Here is a 27192-nt window from a genome sequence, read left to right on the forward strand (position 1 = left end):
ATCTGTAACAAGTGTATAAGTTTGAAAAAGAGATACTTCGAATAAAAAAATATTTCCATTTTCAAATTGATTTTTGTTGTGTGCTAGGCTAAGAATTTATTAAAATACTCTCGTAAGTTTTAAATTTTAGTAGAAAACAACTCGTTGTTTCATTTAATTATCATTTACAGTGGCAGGCAAAATAAAGTAGAACACTTTTCATTCCCTAGTGTAACTTTCAAATTTGTATTTACGTTAATGGATACCTATTCATTTGAGTCCAGTTTACCGAACTAAGTAAATTTGTTGAAAAAATCCTTTCAAGAGGTGTCTTGTTTTATTTTGGACGCCACAGCAACTAAATATTGTTTAAATTTTCCAGCTTTAGAACTAACTGCAGACTTTTAGTATGTAGGTAGATGGTAGTAAATTGATTTTGCCTAACTATCCAATATATTTTAAAAAGAGTTTCTACAAAATTTCAGATTATAATTTTGAAAACTTGAATTGATACAATTTTTCTCTATTTAACATTGTTGAGAAAAAATAAATTATAACGATTATTTACTGTTGAGACAATATTTTTTCAAGTTCGATTTTATATTTGTTTCAAAAAGAAACAATAGTATTGACAAAGCTTGTGAAACAACAAAATTACTATAAAAATTTATCGTGTCGTGTTGTGTGTGAACTTTCTCATCTCGATGAGATGAGAAAATTCGTAAGAGATCTATATAAGTACGTATTCCGCTGTTTTATTTTATTTCATAAGACAGTTCTAAAATAAATGTATTGCCGACTGAAGTACCTAACACCAACATTCTCGAGGTTTCTCTATTATAATAAATATCAAAAAAACGAAATGTATAAACCCATGCCATACATATATATATATACAACATCCGGATGGGTTATTTTGCTGTTAGAAGTGGTCATGTCAGATACACTTGAAACGAATCGTTTTGTCATTGTTGAGCGTACCAGCCTTGAAACGGAATAATAAGATGTGCACGTGCCTACGTTAATACTGTCGTCATAGTCCAATTACATAAAATAACAGAGCGCCATACAGCAAAAAAAACTGGACAATAGGAAATTTACAAATAAAAATTAAACTAATATATTAATAAAAATTACAAACCATTGTCATACAGCATTAAACAATAACACGACCGGAATAATAAAATATAAGAACAAAAACAAGGAGCACTAGCATAACTGACTAAACTTGAGTAGGACTCTGCCTTGGAGTTTTTTGCACTGCTTCACCCCAGTGTTGAGCTGTGTATTGTACATATCCTGGGTCTCCAGGACTACTCGGTGGTCTGTGTTCTTCTGAAGGTTTTTCATTAGGATATAGATAAGAAGGAGAAAGAATGTCATATTTGCCATATTGTCCTGAAAGCAAACAATTAAACCTGCCGTCATGAACAACATAAAAATAAAATTGTGTTACAGTTTTATTGACAATAAATTTTATTTACACAAAGACACAAAACTAACACTAAATTTTAATATTAGTACGTTTAATAGTTTTGTGTTAGTGTAACAACATATCAAACTGAGTAATAAAAAATAAATACAAAATAAAGCAAAATGAGAGTTACTAAATGCGGTTAGTGATTAATAATATTAGTAAAAAATAGGAAAAACGACAACAATCTGATTTTGCCTTATTTATCCACCACCTCTCTACGTCTACGAGAGGAATTCATAAATTTCTACCCTTCCTAATTTTACTCCAAACGGGGGAGTGCTCTTCCATTTTAGGAGGGATATCATCAGGCTCATCAGTATCGCTGTCTTCACGTTTATCTTTCCCAAAAATATCGAAAGATTTAGGTTTTTCCTCTTTTATCTTCTTATACATACTATCTCTATATCTTCCGTTCGCATCCGGTAATTTAATGCCATTCGCACTCATCAAATGACCGTTCTTTGGCGTTTTCTCGACTTGTTTTTCTTGTGTTTGTGTCTGCATTTTCTCGTGTTCTCCGTCTTTTTCAATGTTGTAAATTTGTTGCGTCTCCACGGGTTTGCTTATGCTTCGTGGTGGTGTTTGGACTTGTTGTGCCGTCTTCCTAGCTTTTGGTCCACCCATATCCAAGAGGAATAAGGCAGCTGTCACTAAAGACAAAGTGCCAATGACGGCGGCATTATCAACCAAGTCCTGCGGAACTGAGTCCAATGCCGCGAACTCTAGACTACCTAATGACAAGGTTAATTATCGGTAATTTCTGTTCACGTTTTAATGACTTATCGATATATGGAAACGTACCTAAAACGATAAACAATATTGTTCCTACACCCAGCAATACAAATTCAGTTATTCTTCTTTGGGTGGGCAGTTCTCCTGTGAGCCTCCCAATAAAGAGAGCTGCGGTTATTATAAAGTAACCGCCGTAGGTCACGTTGGCGACTGCGGCTCCGACGCTTCCCCATGTTACGTTGTTTAAAAGGCTCCATTCTCGGGATAATTTTTGGAGATAAAGGAAGAGACGGGATGCTTCATCGTCTGTGATGCTTTTAAATATGAGGCAAGCGACCGTGGACGCCTACAACCATACGAAAAATAAAGAATTAATTAAATTATTATTCGATTGTAAAAATAATTCAGGAGCAATAATACTCGTAGTATATTATAAAAAATGTTTTATAAGGTCCACTAGTTTAAGTTTTTACAAAAAAACAAGTGTGACAATGATCTTTTAAAAAGTTTTTGTATACTAATATATATAAATCAAAATAAATTTAGTAATTTCGACTACCTTAGTTGGCAGCTCTACAAGTTACTGCCCAAAGTTGGCAGCTCCAATAAATGTAGTGTTCAAAGCACCTTGTTCTGAAATTTTAAAAGTACATCCTTAGCACCAGATTATACCTGCTACTGGTACAATGTCATTTAGGATTTGTTTACAAAATTAAATTAAAATAAAAATAAATTAAGTTTTTAACTTCACATGGTAATAAAATGTTTGCGCCAAACTGATTGTGTTAGGATTAAATGTTTTCTAGAAAAAGACTGTCTCGACAATGCAAAAAATAGGAGAAAATAAGAACAATAGGTTGTGAATTTGAAGCAATACTGAATGAAAATGAAAAACTTTAAAACGACGTACTCAAAAGTTGTAGTATTTGAAAACTAAAAGAAATATATAAGTGATATAAGGAAAAATGGACACATCTGTACACTATTTCAAAACATTTCTGGATGAATGTATAAAGAGTATAACATAAAAAGAATACCACTGGAATACGGAAGAAAAGACAACAATAAAAGTCATGAAAGTGACGAAGCTAACGTAGTATGGGAGTTTGTAAGAGTTGTGAACCAACTAAAGTGAAAATAAAAATGACCCATCAGCACAAATTCTAAAATTAGAGAAACTTTACGATCGCAATTTAATAAATTAAAATTGAATATGGGAAAAAGAAAGAATGTCAGAGGAGTGGAACAATGCTTTAGCGTATCCCACACACAAAAAAAAAGGAGACAAAGCAAATTGCAGCGTCTCGTGGAAGTAGTATATCAATATCAAGCACAGGCATTAATTCTTAGAAGACTACCAAGGCGTGTTTAAACAAGGAAGATCAGATTTTTATCTTGAAGCAACTTTAGCATAATGAATACAAAGAAAAGGTAAATATGCATCTTCTGGTCGTAGATTTTAAGCAGATTCACGGTCTTAAGAAACCGTTTTATGAAATACCTTTTAAAAAAAATGTAACAAACGTAGTTACCCCAGTAGCAAGCAATATTTTTCTAATATTTATACAAGATTGATATAATATTAAATGTTGACTAGATATTACAAATATTTATATAATATTCATTTTATATTTATAAATTTATATATGAATTTCAACATATATTACATATTTATGAAATGTCTTTTTATCAAGATACCGAACAACAAAAATGAAAAAAAAAAGTACCATGTTGGGACAACTTGTAGGTAATTTATGTCATAGGGTTTTTATTGGAGCAACATTAAAAATTGATTTGAAAAAATACCAGCTATTGTGAAATTGACACTATTCGAAATATCGTGTTGCACACTATTAATTGCTCATTAAAAATTAATATTTTTTTATTTTTGCGAACAAAAAATAATAATTTTATTCATCATTTTTATAAAACTTACTTAAATTTGCGCTTGCTCTGCTGGAACGCGTTTGCGCAATGTGCAACATATACATATTTTCTGTTATTGTTGGTGGTTCAAAAAGTATTTTGTGTAAGTTCATGGTGTTTGTCCTATTGTGAATTGTGATTATCGGTACTGCGATAAATTCAGAATAAATACCGTTTTGTCAAGAAAACAGTACTAACCCTACATAACCTCACTTCTGCAAGCAATGCAGAAAATGCAGTTTCTCAACACGTAAGTATATTTAAGAGGATTAATATTTCTGAATATAAGCACATTATGAATGTAGAGACAAAATGATGAATGTCCGGGCGCAACCAAAAAAAAAGAAGAAATCCAGTTAGAAATTGCGGGAGATACGCAGAAATTGAATGAATTGGTAAGCCTTTATTATTCTTATTATTAACTCCTAGTATTTATAAACTAGTTAGTTTCAGTTGATAATAATGTTTATTTGCCAGGAAGAGAAGATGTAAAAAACATGTACCTATGCAATTTTGAAGAAATTATTAATAATGAACCAAATTGCTTTCAAGTTTTCAGGGCAAGGAAAAAATAAGCTCTCTTTTAGTGAACTCACAATTAACAAGGCTACAACATGTAAAGTTATGTGATTTCTTAAAAATTACGAAATTTGTAAGTTAATTTAATTGTAGGTACCACACGGAAACGTCACAAAAACGCCACAACTGCTGAAATTTAAAAAATGGTAGGACCTCATTAAGCGCAGACAAAAGCAAGAATGAATTCTCATCGAAAAAAACATGAGGTATGATTTTTTTTATTTTAATTAATTATATCGCTTTTCAATGAATTGGTTATAGAGCAAATAATTATTAAATAGATATTTCTGTATAACGATTGAAATGTAGCAGAACATTGTTATTTCCATTGACAATGTATTTTTATTTCATTGTAAGTTGGCAGTGTATTTTTATGTTTAAAAAATTTATATTGTGTTTCACATCAGGTGATTTTTTAAATTTATGCTCTGGTTGCCCATGAAGCTTATGCCAGCAGTTTCAGTTTCACTGCTGACATAAGTGTCATGGGTAACTACAGCAAAAATTAAAAAACAATCACCCGGTACAAATTTTCAACGAATTGGTTCTAGGACAAATAATTTTTAAATGTATAAATATTGCCGCAACGTTTCAAATACACTGTTATTTCCAGTGACAATGTATTTTTGTGTTTAATAAATTTTATATTGTATTCCATACAAGTTTTTTTTATATCCATACCCCCTTTCATATGAAGAACATTTATTAAATGTTCTGAACTAAATAAGTATTAAACATTGAAAATAAATATATATTCAATATTTAAAACCAATATTGATTTTTTAAAAAAAAATCTGTCGTTACCCATATTATTTAAATGTTAGAACTTCAATATTGATTACATATAAAATGTTACTGGGGTAAGTTTAGTTTATACAGCGTGTTGATTCAAGTGAATGCAGTCGTAAGAGCGCGTAACCAACGCTTGAATATCGAACCTAGCGTTCGCATTGGTTAAACAACACGTGTTTTGAGAATATACTTATTCACAAGGGTGTAGCATAGGCTGCGACTTTCACGTAGTTACTGTATCTATTCGGCGGTTTTAGTATAGACAGATGTCAAAAATGAAGTATATGTATTGTGAAAAAAATACTTATGCCCTTACCCACAAAGACTAAGATTGCGTTTCAAAAAACAGATGAATTTTGAATTATCGTGAAATAAATTTATGTTGATTGTTGTTAGTATGGTAGTTGTTTTATAAGATTTTACCTTTCTGATCACTTTAATATACTTGCACTCTATACCATTGTTAATTCTATGGCCACGATTTGGGACAGAAATGTAAACTAAAATACTTATATTAGTGACTAATTAACGTCTTGCTTAAATTGTGCTGCTGAATATTTTTTTTTGTTAACAGTGCTAAATATATCAAGTCAATTTCAGGAATTTTTTAGAAAACAAAGTTTACGAAAACTGTACTAAACTAAAATGTATGTCATTAAGTTAAAACGTGCAATGTTTGTTAAATAAAAATATACATAAAATGATAGCACTATACAAAATGTCTCAGCTAAAACTTTGCGGCCTAATATCTGAAAAGGAATAGAGATACCGTAATTTTGTAAACACCATTGTTTTTAGGTGAAGAAAAAATGAAGAGGGTTAACGCAGAGGCAGTTAAAGTCGTTGGACTGTAGGACTATTTCAAAAGCAGAGTAGTCAGTTTTAAGATTCGAAAAGATATTAATTAAGTGTATTTACAACAACGGTTAAAGAACTTAATCCAGAAATTGTGATATCTACTTCAAAATTTTGAAGAGTGATCTGTGACCTAACTGCTGTTCTTTACTACAAATAACAAAAAGTTGTGATAATCAAAAAATTACTAGTTTTTCCATCGAATTTTTTTGAAAAACGTTGAAAAACCAAAAGCAATGTGTAAACATCGTTGTCCTAACATAAACTTCCCTCAAATTAAACTAAATAATCACTTAACCTAAATTCCTAATTCGCGTTATCTATGATTTTCGAGTGCCCATTTAACTTTAAAAATTTGATATCACAGTTCTCAACACAAAGAAGTAAAATGTTCATCAGAAAATGATGGCTCATTTATACTGACAAAACTTTGCTGTGAAAACTGCAATACAACGTTAGCTTGCTCATAAAACACGGTTGACTGATGAATTATAAATTTTGTGGTCAACAATTAAAAAAATACCGCACTTTTCTTTTTCTGATACTCATAATACAAACACGGGAGAGAGTGGTTATCTAGCATGTCTGTCACCAAGGCGTGCAGAGATACATTCTAAAACGTTAATATCTTGTTTGAAATACAAACTTGATCAAACAAAAAAAAAAACTATTGTTCGAGAAATGATAAGGTTCCTTATGTTAGTGTTAGCGGTTAGCGTTAGTTGCTGTTCGGGTGCTACTTCATCTACTATACATGTTTCCATTACATTTAAATTTCTGTTTGTGACGGAGTTGCTCTGACATGACAGTTCACTCTACAGATACTTTTCTTTCCCGTACCGCCATACATTTGATTTCTTGGTATTTCCGAGATTTATAAAATTCAAAATAAAATGTCAAATTGTGTGGAATAATAGTTATTTATTCTATTTTAGAACCATAATCTTAATTATAAGCACCCAAATGCGGGCTTAAATTGGCCTTTTTAGCACAAATCTGTCAAAAATTGCTAAGCAACAATTGATTGTTCATTTACACTAATCAATTAATTATTCAAACACGCTTCGATATTCAACGTTTTTCTTAAGTTGGAAAAATAATACTTTATCAAATCATTACTTGACCGACTTCAAATTCTTCTAAACTTTCGTTTGAATAAAGGTTTTCCGCTTCTTTAATTTACATTTTGAAAAACGAATTATCAAATAATCAACGTGGTATCCATAACAACATCAAAATAATAGCCAGCTATGTATTAAAATTCGCATCGGCACAATTCATACAGTCTTGCCGAAAATACTCAATATTTCGTTAAAAATAGTTTAGAAACTAAAATAGAATAAAACGTTGTATGTACCACGTGCATAATTGTCGATTGTGGCACTCGGGAAATTAAAAGCCCTCCTTCGTCGGGCTTTAAACATTCCCTCGTGCCACAATCTCCCTGATTATGCCCTTAATACATAAATAACTATTATGTTGTAAGGATCGTAACTCCAGTCATTATGGTATGTCTATAGATGTGAAGATTATCAGACGACGCGTAGCCCGAGTAACACGACGTGTACCATATTGATTAGCTACGATCCAAATGGCAATGGAAAATATTTTTTTTATCTGCTAACATAAAATAAGAAAAAAGTTTGAATTTTTGTGATGCATTAATTCCTAAATTAAAAAATCCAAAATGTTACAGTGTCATTTTCATTGTAGCGAATTGTTTATTTACAAAAACCAAAATCATTTGAGTTTTTAGCTGTGATAATTTGTATTCATTTTACAATGATGAGCAATTTAAACTCAGGTTTACTTTTGATGCAGAAGAAACATACGAAATTGTGATTACTTTTACCGGAAAAATCACTAATACAGTACATATGAGATTGTATAAAATGTGCAGGCACATCTGCACAGGTAAACCTAGCTAGACAGTAGACCGTAGCGTGTATGGCTTACATTATATGTACTGCCATGAACGATACTAACTTATCTCTTGGTTCTCCTGAATCACAGAGCGCTAATGATGTTTTAAGAAGATTTACACATTTAAAAATGAAATGTCACCAGAACTGTGGAGTATTTTCAGCCCACTGTATGCAATGCAAAAAAATACAAGAGAACCGTAGGTTATAATTTATAAGAAACTACACGAAGTATTTAAAGAGATAAAGCGTCAAGCAAAAGAAAGTGACGTACAGAAGCAGATCAGTTCACTTAGGTTGAAACACAGGAAGGATGGATTTATTAACCCTTTGTAGAGTCCGGATACTTGCGTTATAATTTAGATTTTGTGTGGCAAATTTAAATAAATCCTGAATTGAAAAAACTCATTCTGACAATTTTTTTCAAATGTGGAAAATTTAGATCTTTGAATTCAAAATCCGTAAACTATTTTGACTTCTTCCGTGGGGAAGGTTTAGGATCTTCGGAAAGTTGTCCGGATTTGTGTTGGAGTAGAAGCGTTCTTATTTGACTTCTCGAACACTGCAGGAAAATGAGCTGGTTAATGATATGATAAAAGGATGGTACTGAGTCACTGGCTGGTGTGAAAAATGAAAAACGTGGACTCTGTGGGGGATAAGTAAAGTTGGAAATGTTATAGTTACTGCCACGGTTTCGTACTGAAAAAATGTTCCGGAGTTGTAACTCGTGTTCACGCTGGGAAGACGAAGGATATCCCCGTTGAAACTCTTCTAGCGTTTTATAATAGCAATTTTTGTTTCTTTTTTTAACAAACTTCGCGTTCTTGGCTTCATAATATTTTCAAATGGAATTGTTTTTTTGAATTTGAAGCACGATGGTTTGCAGTCGTTTGACATTATTGTCAGTTATCAAACGTCAAGGCGCTGCAAACCCGAAGGGCTTGAAATTACCATGGTAATAATACCAACCTGACGTTTTATTGTAACAAGTGGTTTTATCCATCTGCCGACGAGTACTATAGAAGCGTTATGGAACATATGGTGCATTAGAAAGACTTGTGAAAAATATTACACACGAGATAGTTTTGCTGACCTATTTTAACAATTCACAGATAGAAAAACTTCTCATTACTCGATGTTTGGAAACATATTGTCCACTAAGAAGAATATCGATATTAGCAAACACATACAGCTGACTGCATTTTGTTTATAGGGTTAAAATGTTCGAATTTTTACCAAGCAGGATGTCACAAAATTCCTTTTAGAATCCAAACATTTTTAGTGATAAACGTGTGAGAACTCAGCCTAAACACATATTTTTGTGTAAACATTTTTTAGATAACAACAATTATCGGGGTAAGTGACGCATTTAGGGCAGAAAAATTGAAAAATTTGCGTAAAGAAAACGTAATCAAGGAAGGCTAAATTTTTCAAGTTTATTATTAAATACAAAAACTAATTTTGCAAGACAATTCTTCACCACATCAAGAGATTCTACAACCGAATTTAGTACAACTTGTTCAAATATATATTTATATTGTCCCTAATTCAGACAGATACAGTCGGTTTATTTTCTCATTTACAAATAAATATACGAAACAACTGGTTGGAATGCATTCTTTTGGCAATACAACAAAAAATGTTTACTACTTTTACACAACGTGCTCATCCAGAGGAATATACTGGACATAGTTTCAGAAGATTTTCTGCGTCCATGTGAGTAGAATCCAGTGTAGATCTTCTTACAATTATACATTATGGAGGTTGGAAGATTAATAGTAATGCGGAGAGATATATAGAAAATTCCATTGGGAACATAAAAGGATGTCGGCAAAAATTCTTGAAGAAACCAGTGTTCAATTTCAAAATATACCAAATATGGTAGGTACGGCCTCTAGTAACATTAATTTGTCGAATTGTAAAAACTGTGTTGTTAATGTATTCCAATAAGTTTATTTGTGTGATTTTTGAATAAAATTGTTTTACGATTATTTACTTTTATTTACCGAATTTGTTATACCATATGATCCAAAATAGTAAGCGAAGATATAATCAATATACGTGAGTTTGTGCTATTTCTTTATAATTCATTCTCTCTCTTTCTCTCTCTCTCTCTCTCTCTCTCTCTCTGTGTGTCTCTCTCTCTCTGTCTCTCTCTGTCTTACCCTGGTGCGCTCATCACACAGCCTCCTTTAGGGGAAATAAGTATCGAAAATGCTCCGAATTCGTGTCCTTTATTAAATCTGCTACATTTCCACCATATTATTGTTATATCTGTGAGTCGTTAAACCTAATACCGAGATAGCAGTAAAAACCACTAATTGTCAGTAATCTGGTAAAAAGAAATTTATAAAAAAAAATCGTCACAAGTCCATGCCTTTTAATCATATTTTTTGCTCTTTCGATAAAAACGAAGGCACTGAAAAGGTAATGCAACTCAGTAATTGATGTTTTCGGTCAATTTAACATGTTCAATATTTAAAAAATTATCCGGAAATTTGTCTAATAATTATCAAACCTAATTTTTTTATCTCGTTCCACTTGTATAAAATATATCAAAACTTACACCTAAAGATGTTGTGTCTTGAATATACGATATGTTATTGCTGATGAAGTGCTTATAAAAGCGGAGACGGAGATCAAATCAGACGTTTTCTTTACACCGTTACCATGGAAACCGTGCGTCTAGTCGCGGTATTGAGCTGGATTCGGGTCCTGTTCCGACAGTGCCCACCAGCAGTAACTCAATTGCGGGATTTAATTTTCATTCTGCGAGAGTGAAATTGTTTGATTTTAAATAAAAATAATTAATTTGGTTGAATATTTAATAAAAAATCGTTCCCTGTGTCAAGACCGTAAAATTGTAAGGAGAGCCACCCCCGTTTTATTAATAAAAAAAAAGTGTTCATGGCAAACGAGAAACTTTCATAGATATTTTAATAGACGTAACACGTATAATAAATATTCGTGGATGTGCGGTTGTGAAAAAAATAATAAATTGTTTTGTTTTGTGACTCTCCTCGGTAATGAGTTAAAACCATCGCCCTGAATTAATACTGGCATCGATGATCTATGACACGAAGATATGTGGACAAATACTTTTTACTTTTATTGAATGTATTTATGTCTATTAATTGGTAATAACAACCTGCTTTATATCTTCATATTTAACTAATCAATCAAATTGTGTCCCCCCATTTCAAAGGGTCACAAGCCGCTACTGATAATTGATGTATTCCAATATGTAATTTGCACTAAAAAAAGAATGTTGACTAGATATCAGTGGCGGCTCGTCAGATGAGGCAAGTGAGGCGGCGCCTCACAGCATATATCTTAAGAACAGATTGAGTTAATTTGTAATTAAAAATGAACTTTCAATGCATTTTCAGTTAGAAAAATATGTTGAAATGGCAAATCTGTAGACGATTTTTTATTTTTTACGCTTTCTGCTGACAATTTCGGTTGAATACCGTACCATTTATGCTCCTAGTTCTTTAACTGAAGCGGCCAGAACGTCGGTTCACTTGAACCAACGAAGCCCAATCACAGACACGGATTTCCATGGCTCAGCTCTTATACTCCTATACATGCGTTCGCTCGGAACTGAGGCGATATCTTCGGTGCTTCTCGGCCATTTTCGGAGTACTTATTAAACCATTTTCCCACTTATTTTACAGAACGGAAGGGCTGTGGGGTGCGTGGGTAATTAGCATGAACGTGAGTAAAACCCCGTTGATGTTTCGTGCTTTTGTATCTTTCATAGGTACAGGTGAGTGAAAAATGAATGCCGAGTACCATATCGTCATGTTCCTTCTTGAAACACCGTTTTCACGGCGAACCGAGCTAGAACGTCGGCAAATTTTGCTAAATATCGAGCAGTCAAAACCGTTAGGATTCATTTAACTTCCATTGATAAGCGACAGAATCATCAGTACTCCAAGTCTTTTAAAGCAACTCGATACGAAACATATAAATGGCTCTGCCGTAATATTTGACGTCCCGGGATATAACGATTTAAATAATTTCATTCGAAGTGCAAAGTTACATGAAAGTTCCAAAGTACACATTAAAAATTTTATGGGCCTAAAACCTTTACAAAGGAACACAACAACTATTCCCGAATCCCTCCAAGAAAGTCCTACTAGTTTGAACAAAATTTTGACTTGTAAAAACATTGCTGATTAAATGTGTTATGGGTGTTATTATTAATATTATTATTATTATTAGGACCTACCACTGACCCGGAAAAAAGACTTCTATCATTACTAATTAGTAAGACCAAGTAATATGCATTAATCACATTAATTTAATTAATTTGATTATGTATTAATATTATTATTAATGTTATTATTGTCAAATTTCTGTCATCGCCTCACCAGATCAGACAGTCACGAGCCGCCACTGCTAGATATATGCAGAAAGACAAACAAAAGGCATAGTACTGAGTCATTAAAGAATTGAAAGTTTAGCACAGGAAAGTTTGTCTCAGGATTTCTTAAAAACAAAAACATTCAGCTAGAATTCCTCCATCAAAGTAAATACTTGCGGTACCAACAGCTCCCTGAGAAAACAAATTTTTAACATGCACTAAAGACGAAAATTTTGAATGTCAGCTGTTAACTAAAATTTAATCTATACAGTGTGTCTCAGCTAAAATTCCACAACATAATATCTTGAGAACAACGAAAATGTAACTGTTTTTGCAAGGTAATTACACTATTTAACTTTTTAAAGTAATTGAGTCAATTAATTTACTGTGCATCTATGCAGTTATAATACAGGGTGTTACTTTTTTTTATTAGTTAATTGTAATTTACAAACTTACAACACTTTTCGAAATTATTACGTCTATGTGTTACAAATACAAGTAACGGTCGCAAGATCATATTTAAATAAAAACATGTCGTTGTAGCTAAAATATTACTTTAAAAAAATCTTCAATTTCTAAATTCTAGTAAAGATTTGTTTACCTTACATTCGTCATTGGGTCACTGGAACTTTTCAGAAGGATGGAACTTTTTATTAATTTCAATAAATAAAGACAAAGATCGCCATAAAACGATGGAGGGGACGCTTTTACAAAATCGGGTGGTTAACCAGCTTGTTCGTGCTTTTAAAAAGTTGTAGCAAAAATATGTGGTGGTAATGGATAATGTACCATACCGTTCAGTACAGCTGGACAAACCACTGACATTTTTTAACAGGAAAAGTCAAATGCAAGAGTGGGTGGATAATCACAGTAAAGAATTTAATCAAAATTTCTCTAAAAAGATTTAATCCATTCTTGAGAGCATACTTCCATTCATGATCAGTTTGGAAATGATAATAATGACGGTTCAAATTTGTACAAAGAAATAATGGATACCGAACTTGAATAATAAGTAGAATTAAATTAATATTAGCAAAAGAAAATAACGAAAACTCTTGTACCTTGCTTTTTCAAAATTAAAGTAAAACAGGCAAGATTTACTTTTAGACAGAAAATTCACCATCCGGAAAAGGTTTTAGGCTTGTAGAAGACCCATGAAGAAAAAATTCGTGATTCTTGTGAAATACACTAGAAATTTTGCTTTACTGAAAATCTAAGGTGTGTTCTCCCGTTCTTCCATTAATGAATAGTTATTACAGTTGCCCTTCAGTTAAAAAGATAATTTCTAAGTTTTACGTCTATATTAACATTCAGTAAGCTATCAAGTTCTGAATATTTAATTAATCGGTGTAATAAATAACAATAATTTTTCTTGTTAGATTTCTGACACAATTCATAACCTTAAATAAGTGACAACAAAATTATTAAATTATTAAAACAGAATGAAACTTTTAAAAGCACACAACACATGAGTTAAATTTTGAAGAATCGAAAAACATAAAGTTTAGATTGTACCTGTAACAAATGGAATAAAACAAAATAAGTGAATCAGAAACAAAAATTATATACAGGTGCCTTAAATTTTAGTATAAAGTTAAAATAATCTTCGATCGCCATCTTTAAAATTGAATCAAATATAACGCACCACATGTATCAAAATATATTAATAATAAACATAACTTATCTATTGTTATGACAAATTTTCTGCTAGTGAAATATTTTAGTGAGAGCGAAAGGACAAGTTAACTCAAACATGCGTCAAACCAACTTTTGCAAAATTGTGAATTTGAAGCAATATGAATGCAACCTTCTCTCCAAAACTTAAGAAATCGCATAGTAAAATTTTCTCAGACTTAATTAATTATCTTGTTATTGGCGTTAGTACATCAAGTGTGCGAAAAAAGTGACTCTCATTGTTCATTATACTTGAACTTGTCACTAATGACAAGTTTTACAACCTTTTTTTTTCTCTGAAGGTTTACATGCGTCGTCGATAATGACATATCTACAAGCATTCGTTTTATAATTATTTTAGATGCACTTACCACTTCCAATAATTTCAGTACAGTCCATCGGTCAAAATTAGCACCCATGTCGCATAAAAACTATTTCTGCATCACTTAAAAATGTCTGTTTTTGCTAAATCGGAACTAATCTGAAACAAAATTCATGAATGAGTGCTAATACAATTTTAGTGGAACAAATTGTTTTTTCCCATTACACTTAAATTTCACCTTGAAACTGGTAACATACTCAGGGGACAAAGTGTTGGCTTATGTCTTGTTAGTGTCGTAAGTCACATTGGCGAAATAAATTAACATAATTACTAAAGTGTAATGGTTTGGCTCTTTTATTTTTGAAGAGGAAGTTAATTTAATGTGGTTTCAGCAACACTTTTTCTTGCTGTAACAGAAAAATTAGAAATTTCTCGCGAATTATTGACCTGATTGCAACATAATCAGTCACATCACTCAAACAAGATGATTTATCTGTTCTCATCGGAGAATTGTTAATCTTCACGTTTACTCCACCATAGACAATAGACGAAACAGGGTCGCTCTAGCAAGCGTGAAATATTTTTGTTATCGCCGGTTTCGTATTCACTGTACGTGCAAAACTATTCGGAATTATAATTTTGGAACTTGTGCTAAACTGATCTTTATTTCTCATGGTTCAGTGATGGTGAAGAATAAGTCGGTGAAAGAGTTTTACGCGAAAGTAATTGATTGGTTTTATATTTTTTTAAGTCCGAAATGCAATTTCTAATCTGAATTCTCACTGTAAATACACTTATGGGTACAGTGGAGATAAAGTTTCAGCGTAATTAATGTACCTCTTGCTACGAGCATTAAAATTATTGATCAAATAATTAATTACATTATCCACCATTCTTGAAGAATATCTTTATTAGAAAAATATGTATTAATTAATATTTTTTTCAACTGATTTCTATTAAAAAATAATTATAAGTGACTTACTTACTTAACTTAGTCGTTGATGCTTTATCTCTTAGTTTCTATGTCACTATGCACTTTGTCTTCGACAAAACAACACAAAATATTATGCATGCATTCAACCTGCGCGCATATCTAAAAGATAACTACTGACACCATAATAACTGCAATGTGATTGTAATTCCCTCACCATAACTCTTCCACCAGGCCCTGTAATTTAAAAGCGTCCATCTGTTTGGCAACACTACTTGTTATGGAACACAATTATTTTAAAACGCTCTATTCATTAACTTAAAGTTTTTTAAGCAGTAAACATAAGAATGCTTCTTGGAGTGTCTACACCCTTCTGCTAGTTAATTTAGCTCATGGCCAGGATTTTCTTTTGTAACTTAGGAAAACAAAACGCGTATTATGTAGAACTGAATCATAAGATAATTAAAATGGGACGCACCTACAACAAGGACTCATCATTTTGTTACGCCTTGATTTTAGTAATTTTCTTCCAGCGTATTTTGTCATTACGTTATGGCCGTGGAATTTTTTACATGTACATTCTTGAAAAGATAGCGGCATAACGTGTATTAGAGTGAATTTTCCGTAATAACCAAGTTTTATCATAAAAACTTTGAAGTTCAATGCAAAACAAACATTATAAGTTAATCAGAATGTTTTTTAAGACTGTTACAGGATATACTTAAAAGCACAATTAAATTTTTATCGGACTTGTAGTACAACGTTACATTCACTGATACGATTTATGACGCATTTTTACGTAATAGTGTTTTTCCCGAAGTTGTATTTTTGTTTTGACTTTTAGCGCTTTATTGTTCAGCTAGAATTAAGAAAAAATGTAACCATCTGTCAAATTTGGAAGAAGTTTATAAAAAAAGCAGCGCAATGAAATTCAACAAAAAAGCTCGGTCATGTAAAACAATTCGGAGTAAATTTTGAATTTTTTCATATATCGATATTTTCAATATATTTTCAAAATGTTATATGTCCATTATTAACACACTTATTGTTATGAAATTTTAAATGTAACTTGTCCACAACTTTTTTGTTAGTTTGTTAACATATATTTTTTAAATTTTGTTGAAATATTTGCATCACGTATTTTAAAAAATCAATATTTCAATTATTTATGGAAATTTTGGAACGGGGTTTTCACCACTGTTTTCAGTTTGCAAAACTTTAGAAATCGCACCAGATTTATTTTTGACTTTATTTGTTGGAACTGAGATATAGTAAAAATAAAGATTAGCAACTTCTACGACACAAGTTTTTTTTTTATTGTGTATCGTTTCTAACAAAAAAAGTCGACGATATTTCTAATACGATTTCTGGAGTTTTGTAAGCTGAAAACAGTGTTGAAAATTGTGTTGTGCAATTTCCTTTAATAACTGAGATATTGATTTTAAAAAATTCGTTATGCAAAAATTTCACTAAAGTCAAAAGAAAAGTATGATCACAAATCGTTTTTAACAAAATTGCTCTTCCGTTATATAAAGAAAGTTATGAACAACATATATTTAAAAGTTCAAAACTGTAAATCTGTTAATAACGGAGATATTACAATCTGATAAATAATAATTGGAATAACGTGACAACGTCGCATCGGTATTTCAAAAATAAACTGCAGTTGTAAAGCCTGAGATCAGACCGATCGAAATACGTAAAAATATAGGGGATATTTCATAAAAAAAAAAACGAAGTTTTGTGTTAAGGCTTAAAAACAGAACAATTTGTAGAGTTAAAAATAATTTAAAAATAGAGTCCGCAAAGAACCGTACAAATTTAACTTTTGACTATTTTTTCTAATTCTAATAATAATAATTAATGGAACTCCGAGAAACGCACCCTTTGTGACTCATCCTATATATGAATAAATATTTTGAATCAGCTATACGCAAACAAAATAATAATCATTGGAAATAAATTTTGAGAATACAGTGATCGTTATAATAATAAAAGTTGTCATGAACAAACAGCATTTTGTTAATTATATAGTACTAGTACTTTTTTTGTTTGCAAATTTGCTAAAAACTTCAGTTATATTTTTATTTCTCAACCGTAAGCTAAGGAAGTATTGCAATAGGGTCTAGCCGGCGAATGGCTACTTTTCTGTTTTCTCGGCGTTTCAGGGCCCCTAGAATATACTACTAAAAAATAAGTCGCCCGTTTGCGTCTGTCTATCTGCCTGTCTCTGTCTATCGTGTTTCGATATTTATTAAACAGATGATCTCCGAAACTACTGCACCGATTAGGAATATCGTATACATTGTAAAACTTGTCTAATTATTCCCGCCAACAATTTAATGACGTTACAATAAAATTTTGCATTCAGATTTTTCCAAAAAAAGTTCAAATTCTATAATAACATCTAATAACAGTAGAATGTAGATCAGTTTTTTTGTTACAATATGACTATTTATATTTTAAGTCATTAAGGCTATCATTAAATATGTATATAAAAATTGTGCAATTTTTGTTAGAGTGTACCTCAGGAACATGGGAATTTTAAATAAAGCCTAACAACTTTAAGCAATTTTTTGTCCTATAACTACAGCTATACCTCAAAGTGTTCTGTTTTAAGAACTATAAAACACAACACAACTTAGTTTTTTCAAATAGAGTACCCAACATATTTTTTATATATTCTGATTCACCTCTTCGTAGCTTCTATAACAATAGTTTATTTTTGAAATTCCGATGCGACGTTGCCAAGGTATTTCAATTTTCTCGAAATTTTTAACCATACAACAAAAAAAAATCGCAATAGGGTTATTTTTAAAAACTAGGTTACAAAATTTTTTGGAGAGATACCCACTTTAATGTAGTAAATAAAATTGTGTTTTACACAAAGCGTTTATAAAAAAAACACATTTTGAATTATCGATATTTCACTTTTTTCAAATAGAACAACCTAAATATGTTTTATTACTTCATGTTATTCTGTTTTTTGTTCTTTTTACTTCCCGAGCGTAAGCAAAGGAAGTATTGTAATCGAGTCCGTCCGCCGACTCCCGACTTTTACGTTTTCTCGACCTTTCATGACCCCTACAGGACGAAGAAATAGGTCTCCCGTTTCCGTCTGTATGTCTGTCCGTTTGTCCATCTGTCCGTCTGTCCGTCTGTCCGTCTGCCCGCCTGTCCGTCTGTCCGTCTGCCCGTATGTCCGTCTGTCCGTCTGTCCGTCTGTCTGTCTCTCCGTCTGTCTAGCGTCACGGATTTTTATTACACAGATAATCTCCGAAAGTACTAGACCGATTATTGTGAAATTTTGTATTTATATTAGGAATTTCATGTAGATGGTAAAACGCTAACCAAAATTTGTCTAATTATCCCCACCACTAATGCAATGACGTCACTTCAAAATTGTACATAGCAAATGGGTTTTAAATTGTATAAAGTAACATAGTCACAAACATGTAATTTATGATTCCGAACAGAGTTTTTACCCGAAATGTCCAGATTTTTGGAAAAAAAAAATCAAAATTATAAAACAACATTTTGCAATTTAATTTAGAATCTGCTAAACCGAATGCTTTGAAATCTCGCAGATGTTTTAAGGTTATAAAGAGCATAATAAATTTTTAGTCAAAATATATTTGCTTATCCCCTCCAAAAAATTGATGACGTCAGCTCAAAAGTTTGCCGAATAAATTCTATCTAAAATGTACAGAATATGATGAGTCTGTAGGCACTTGTAATTTATCAATCCATTAAAATTTTTGAATTTGCATATACAGGGTGATTAAAAAGAATTAATGAATGCGTAAATTTATTTTATTGATTTAATCAGGAACTACAAAACCGAATGTTTTGAAATCTTGAAAATGTTTGAAAGTTATCATAAGCACGGTAAATTTTTGATGACGATAACGTCACCCCAAAATTTTGCTGAATAAATCCTATCTAAAATGTACAAAATATGATGAGTCTGTACTTGTGATTAATCATTCCATTAATATTTTTTGGATTTGCGTATCCATATAGGGTGACTCAAAAAAATTATTTCAGGAGCGAGCGAAGTTCTGTCGAAACAACTTTGGACCAATTTTTTTTTGTCTTTTACAGCAAATAAAGAAAGTGTGTTACATTACTGAATGCAGAAAAAATGCTTTTTAAAAAATATTAAATTTGACCCCTCGTGCCTTCAAGAAAAAATCAATTCGACCTTACATATCGAAAACAAATGAATAAAAAAAAAATGTTTATGACGAATAATTGGAGCGCAACTTCTTGTGCCCCTATACTTAATTTCAGTTGATTTATACAATTGGTTCTCAAGATATTTAATCGTTTCCATACATTCTAGTGACCCTGTATATGTAACCTATATATTTGAAACAACTGAAATATCGATATTTGAAAATTATTCTGAAGTATTTTTTTAAATACTCTGTATATTAAAGTTTTATTTAATTGATACCATAACAAAGCCCGTACTTCTGTTTATGTCTCCACAAAATATTACAGCACAGATCTTAACTTAATGTTGTTGGGATTTTTTGTGAACCCTTGTATTGTTATAAAAAAGTGAAAAAATTGGAATAACGTGGTAAAGCTGGAAACAAATATTTGAGATTTTTTGTTTAAATATGGTCTATTTGATCACCCAACAGTGTATGTACCTGTATCTTATTCACTTTTTGGTTTTCCGCTTAATAGAATAAAAATAAAGATTTCCTAAAAAAATCTACTAGAAAGTTTCAATTCAGCTTCAAAATTATAACCCAAATGAAAGAAAGCATGTTTGGCACAAGAGTGCTTTCATCTTTTGTGCTTTATCCTTCCACTCCTTGTCAAATTTATTTCAAATTGTAGGTGTCTGCTTTAACAAGAATTTCATAAATTCAGGTTATATCACTAATGTGTCTGTTTCTTGGCGTTTCGTATTTTGTTATTAATTTTTCCTCATGATCTAATGATAGGAGATAGAGAAGACTATTCATTAATATCTATTTACGTGGGTACTTTAGTTATGTACTCTAATAAAATTTGTGCTGAAATGCTCATCTGTATTTTCAAGCCACCAAAAACACAAACAATGGGAAAGTTGGGGGACAATCTGTTTTTTAAACAAATGCTAATTTTAAATGATACAGGTAACAAAAGATTGTAATTTCTATCAAAATTTATAATTCTGTTTAAAACCTCCCAGAACTACAGGCTGACATTTTTCAGACCAGAACTATTAATAATTTATGATATCCCTAATCTAAAATTATTTGCCATTAATTTTACATGGTGTAATTTACCTTATTTGCAATTTTACGAGGTTTTTACCATCGAATTAGTAATGTTTAAATTTAACATACATTTTATACTAATGAGGTTTGTGTACAGGAAAAGTGGTGGAATCTGATTGTAACTAAGTTAATATTAAGAACATGGGAGAGAGGACATCACGGACTCATATATGGTGGCGGGACGAAGATACAGCTGTTTCTAGAACAAGTTTAGGACAAAAGTCGTCTGATAAGAAGTAAAATAAATGCAAATATCTCTAGCTCACAAGTTCAGTTCAGATATCTGGTATCATATAATCCAAGAAAACGCACCCCCAAGTTAAAATCTTTACAACCTTTAGAAGAATCTACTTCAAATGCCTGTAGGTACTTAATTTAAACACATAATAGAGTCTCTAATTTCTTTATTTTCCAAATCTGTTTATATACTTAATATAAGCTGTAAGATTATAAGTTAAATAAAAATTATGATATACGTAAATCAAAAATCATGATTAAGCTGAATTGCATATGAAACACGTAGATACGCGTATAAATATGACTGCAACAACGTCAGTTTTCTAAGTTGTCTTGTAAACTAACACTAAAAAATTTGCAAGACCACTTTTTTATATCTTCTACCGTAAAATTACTAGTGTACAGAAGCAAAGGTCTTCCAGTTTCAATGTATAAACAGACGCAAGAGCAATTAAAATGAAAACTATATTTAGCGTTCAGACAAGTGTTGAATAATAAATTACTTCTTACAGGTAACTACTTAATGATTATAAAAATGGACTCTCAACCCTGACAAACTTTGGTCATCTTTCCGTTTAAAATTATTAATGATTCATTAGCTGTTTATTGTTTGTCTTGTTTAGCACAAACTCTACGTTTCATCGTATAAGGAATAATGAAAAATGTTGTTTCAACGGGTATGTGTAGAAGCGAAAAACATGGTTAAAGTACCTACTGTATTTATAAACTCTATGTGATATCTAATTTATGATGCAGATTAGATAAGCAAAAAGCAGTGGACATAAAACGATCAAGTACCACTTGTAGTATCTTTTGAAAAAAATGTATTATAATAATTTGTAAAAAGTGGTGAATAAGAACGTGAGAAAATTTTAACAAGGATGTCATTTAACATGTGGTTGCGAAAGAGTTTCGTTGTACGTACACGACCTTTCAAGTGCTTGGGAGATTCGAAGCGATTTAATTCATTTTCATTCTCCATTTAAATAATTTTTCGTGTTTTTCAAACATCAATGCGATAAAAATAATTGTTCGTATTGTTTCCGTCAATAGTTAACTTCTCAAGAAACCAATAGGAATGAAGCAGAGAGGAAAGAAACCTTGGTTAGTTAATTAAAAATATCTTGCAATAACTAAAACAGGCTAATTATTGGAGTTTATGCGTTTTATAAACTGACCTTTTTTCTGTTTACCATGATAAAAAATAGGATAACTAATAAAAAATTGTTCAAATTAACGTTATAATGAATTTGTGGTTAGAAATGAGGTTAATACACTGTTGGGTTTATTTTTTGCTACTGGTAATAGATTAATAATAATTATATAGGAGTAGTTATTTTACGTTTTAAAACTTGGCAAATGCACACGTGGTAGTCACCAAATTGCCATTTTTAATATATCTATTATATAGCGACCATTTGTATTTGTACCTGATTTTAACTTTCGAACATTTTAAAAATATCAGTGTAATTATATATTTTCCTGAATATACCAAAGAATTCGTCGACTGACAATTTGGAAAATTTTTGGGTGCAGTTTTTTGCCAAACTGGTGGAATATAAGGGAAATTTTAAATGAAAAATGACGCAGTTTTTGCAATGAAATGAGGTGTAGCATAGAAGTATGTAATTAGAAATGTTTCTTTTTATACCAAAAGCAACGCACACCTCACTCACATATGAACATAGTGTGTATATATGGTTGCATATGAGTACCGTGACCAGTAGCGGCTGTCAGTTTACTCTACTGGAGGGTCAAATATATATTTCTATTCCTGTACGACACTTTGCATTATTTTCCTTGTATATTCTTTGCCTTTTTAGCAAATTTTCCTATGAAGCTATAAAAAGATCCGTAACCAAATTTCACCTTATTCTTTTAATATTACCTTCAAAGCCTGTTGTACATTTTTCCTAGTTATAACATCAACTTTTCTTTTCTGCTACTGCTTAGAGAGAATATCACAATGTGGCACAATTCTAGCCAATATATGAAGTCTTCATTACACAAATAATTTTTCAAACCCTCAGCTTGACTGAGAGTGTTTTGGTCGTTTTCATTCTAGCAATACAGGTCAAAATTTTCGTTTTTACTTGTATATACAGTTTCAAACCATGGTTCCAACAGACTTTAAAATGAAATTCCATTCAGTTGGTGCCGCCTCTGGTAATCATACTACATCATCCAACACAGAAATTCTCTTAAGAAATTATGAAAAAAAGTGAAAAAGCGGCAAGAAGATTTTCACTTGTTTTTTCTTGCGAAGCAGCTTTTTGCATAATTAAATTTTAACAGTGGGCCTAACAATGAACAAAATTTGTGGATCGATACTTCTCTTTGATCTTCGCTTGAACATCTGAATTTTTCAAAAATCGAGAACTTTAAAAATTTCCTCGAAAATCAAAGTTGTCCTTGTGAATCTTGGATTTTATGATTTCACACTATGCTAATCAAGGTTTATAATTTCACAGTTAAATATTTGCGCCATTTGACTGGGCGCGATGTCTATGTCCAGTTTTATAATATCATGGTTTAAATTTGTTAATTTTAACAAAAAGCACATTTAACCACTAAAAATCTTCATATTAAAGTTAATTAAGCCTAATTTGGTGGAAACACAAATACTTTTACGACACTCCAAATAAACTGGTAACAAGTAAACAATTTTGCGAAAACAACTCCTTTGGAGGGATTTACTTATAAAAAATCGAAAGATTGATTAAAGGCTAGAGTCCTCTAGCCAGTTGCCTGTTTAGTGTGTGTTTGTGTTGTTACACAAGGGGTAAGTGTTGATATCTCCAAAAATGTGCATGATTTCATAAAATGTTTAAAGTTTTGTTTTTGTTAATATTTTTAAAGTTCAGTTTAATTTTGATGATAAATCGCTCTTTGTATTCTCGATTGCATAACGTTTAACGTGGTTTATATTTTTAAAGATTAATTTGCATTAAAATTATTAGTTAAACAGTTATGTTGTTTGATGAACGCTGACCACGCAACTACATTAATATTTTGAGTTATGTTGCCAATTTTGAGTTTTGTTATATTTTTGTTATAGATTTTTTTAAATGTTTGTTTTATTATGCTTTCAAAGATTTAGTTTCATAGGTAGAACGTTTTCTTGAAATTATTTAAAAATGTTTTAATACTGAAGATCATTTTCTGTTAATTATATTTGCATGTTAAACTACACTACAATTTATTGTTGTACCAAATTATTCTCATATAACTCAATCTCTTTTGTAAATACTCATTTCTAAATTAAATATAATTATTCATGTAAGCAAAATGCATATACCTGAAGTATTCCCTTTGCCCAGTCACTAGAATGTGTTATCATCATCACGAACCAGCCAACGAAGAAATAAATAATATTTTCATTATATGTGGGGCACAAGGTCCACGACAAGAGTTTTACAGTTTGATATCTAATAAATTAACAAAAGTTAATTTTGAAAATCTCCCAAGCCCGTCAGAGTATTGATTTATTGTCATGACATGTCATATCAGAATTAGTGGTAAAATAGCTATTTAACGAACAAGTTTGTTAATAAAGGCGATTAATAATCGAGATATTTTAACGCGCGAGGAACGAGTAATTTTAGAAAAATTATTGAAAATTCAAAATATGAGTTATGCCACCAAACATACAAGTGAAAATTTTTATAATAAACATTAGTTGGATATGTCCAAATCATGACGAATGCATAAAGTGGATCGAAGCATATAATACTTTGGCCACAAGCGTGCTATTGACCCTCTTTGGGAAATTTCTGAGAAGGATGCAAGTACTACGAATTCCGAATACCTTACAACCAGCTTTCCGGCGCACCAAGCAACAGACTCATCGTAGGTTTTTTGATAAAGCATTTTGCTTCTTTCTGGTAGTAAATTTAGTGACCCTACATTTGCGTTTTCTACTTCCGGAAGAGTTAAAGAATTCATTTCTATGTAATTTCCCATTTTGAATCTTGATTTGGGAAATTTTTGACATTCAGAATGATGACATTTTACGTAAGGACGTGTATATCTGGTTGCCTAAAATCATGCATTAATCGCCTCATTAATAAACGATCACCGGAAAAAATATTAAAAAATGCATTTTTATCATAGAAATCGCAATATTTTTTATTTTTTAGCAACGTTAATTTCATTGTTAGTTGATTGATTTAATTGTCAGTATTCAGACAGCTACAAAAGTTTTTAATGTGTATTTTTATGCTATTCACCATTTCTTTGACTTTATATTGGATCATTACTATTGGTGAAATTATAAGGGAGAAATACCCGATGACACCGTAGAGCTTATTTGAAATGAGAAGTACACAGCAATAAAAGAGCGCAAATACCAATATTTGAAACACTATTCAAAGCGCATGAGCACCCACTTTCATAGGATCAGCGGATTATGTACAAAATATATCGGGGGCAAGTTGACTGGCTTCTCTTAACATTCGCTGGACTCGACTCGACTGAATAGTCATCGTCCCCGACGGTGGCCTCTATTTATACTCATACGTTCCTCTGGATCGATCGCGAACGCCGCTTCGACGTTTTTCTGGACCCCGCAATCGAGACTTCCGGTAGTCCGCTCCAGACTAGTCTTCATGTGAACGTCGCCTGGACGCCGTCACCGATGATGAGTTACCCATCATCGCCGCACATACTAGAAAGCTCTCGACGGTCCATAGGCGTCGTACCTGGGCGGCATGTGGGTTTATTTCGTAACAGTATTTTTACATCTTTAAACGTAGAACGCAGTTTTTCTGTTTACAAATACATACTTAAATAAATTGTTGCCAAAATAGTAATTAAATAGGCCATTACTACTGTTTCTTAATTTGTTCTGTTTATTTTTAATATAAGAACAATCTTTAAAAATGTTATTTATGGATTTTTTGTAATAAAACGTAAGATTGAGAGACCTGTTTTTGTAATTTGTAAATAAATTTAGCTCGGTTATGGCGCTTTTATTAATTTTTGGAGCATATGCAACTGCATATCTCTGCATGTATTAATAAAGTCACTGCATATTTGCATAACGTTGATGCATGATATATGATCATATTTCTCAAAATGTTGCTTGTTACTTGTGATAATATATCTTTTTATTTTTTTAATTTTCTCCAAGTATATTCGTTTAAGGAGTGAATAAATTACGTTCTATTCTGCTTGAATTTGGCATTATTAGTTGCTTGACGTCTTTGTTGTCATTTATGACATAGTGTGATTTTTATGTTGAAGATTGCAAATTTAAAAAGATTAATAGATTGATGAGAGTTGCTCATGACGTGTATAATGTGTTGCCTACACGAAAATATTCACGCGCGAACAGATAAAATAATCACCCTGTACATTTCAAAAACTGTTCTTCATAAAATTATAACTGTATATGTGAATTAAATATATTTTATGTAAGTATACATATCTTTAATATCTTAAACAAATTGTCTAAGCTATTTGAATCGGAAGTAGTACACTTATTTTAATTTAATTTTTAATTATCTTTCAGGAATTATACATAAATCTCTGAGGTATTCTAAAATTCTGTATTCTACAGTATAAGTTCCTACGCATGAGCAAAAGTTTTCCATATGCACAAGAAGCATTCAAAACTTCAAAAGGTGGAAAACTTTCTCTCTTGCCCTCGGACCATCAACTAAGTACAGCACGTACTTAGTACCTTGAGCAAATTCAAGACTATTGACGTTATGAGTAGGTAGATATATTTGTGATACAAAACAATAGTTAACACGTGTTTTGTAATAAATTATTCCTTTAACCATATTTGAAAATTTTTATTTTTTAATAAACATAAATTTGAACAATAAAATTCATGTTGATTGGCAAGCCACAACGATATTTTCAGAAAATGAATAAGCCCTTTCTGACTTTTTTCAGTATATAGCAATGTTCGTAAACTTGTTTCGATTTTGGAGGTAACAAATTAGGTTATCTATTGCTATAGTGGCGACTTATAAAAGTTTTGGTGGAGTTCCAAGATCACTTTTACTGTCACTCATATTCAATAATTTTAGTGAGAAGGAAAACAGATGGCAATGAGTAGGAAGTTGCCAACATTCTAAAATGATTACTTCATATAAAGCGTGTAGCTAGC

At 31.5% G+C, this 27192-nt stretch overlaps 1 protein-coding gene and 1 long non-coding RNA gene across 6 annotated transcripts; one reads left to right on the forward strand and one right to left on the reverse strand.

Moving 5' to 3' along the window:
- Positions 1-1083: 1083 nt before the first annotated feature.
- LOC135132108 (uncharacterized) lies at positions 1084-15894 on the reverse strand. Of its 5 annotated transcripts, XM_064060056.1 has the most exons (7): positions 15776-15894; positions 15614-15731; positions 14677-14786; positions 2258-2534; positions 1852-2187; positions 1705-1794; positions 1084-1377 (listed from the first exon to the last, which is right to left on the reverse strand). In XM_064060056.1, exons 3-7 carry the CDS (start codon positions 14722-14724, stop codon positions 1202-1204), a joined length of 927 nt encoding a protein of 308 aa, XP_063916126.1. In that variant the 5' UTR covers positions 14725-14786; positions 15614-15731; positions 15776-15894; the 3' UTR covers positions 1084-1201. The 5 variants fall into 5 exon arrangements, with proteins under 5 accessions (XP_063916126.1, XP_063916125.1, XP_063916127.1 ...); XM_064060055.1 differs by having other exon boundaries at positions 1705-2187; positions 15610-15731; positions 15776-15893; XM_064060057.1 differs by lacking the exon at positions 1705-1794 and having other exon boundaries at positions 15776-15892.
- Positions 4085-5305, forward strand: LOC135132812 (uncharacterized). Its single transcript, XR_010281096.1, has 3 exons — positions 4085-4364; positions 4420-4509; positions 4592-5305. It is a non-coding gene; the product is annotated as an uncharacterized LOC135132812 (long non-coding RNA).
- Positions 15895-27192: the final 11298 nt, after the last annotated feature.

This window comes from Zophobas morio, unplaced genomic scaffold (genome assembly GCF_036711695.1).
Source record: "Zophobas morio isolate AGI-343-1 ecotype UQ-CSIRO unplaced genomic scaffold, CSIRO_AGI_Zmor_V1 ptg000021l, whole genome shotgun sequence".
Classification (NCBI taxonomy): domain Eukaryota; kingdom Metazoa; phylum Arthropoda; class Insecta; order Coleoptera; family Tenebrionidae; genus Zophobas; species Zophobas morio.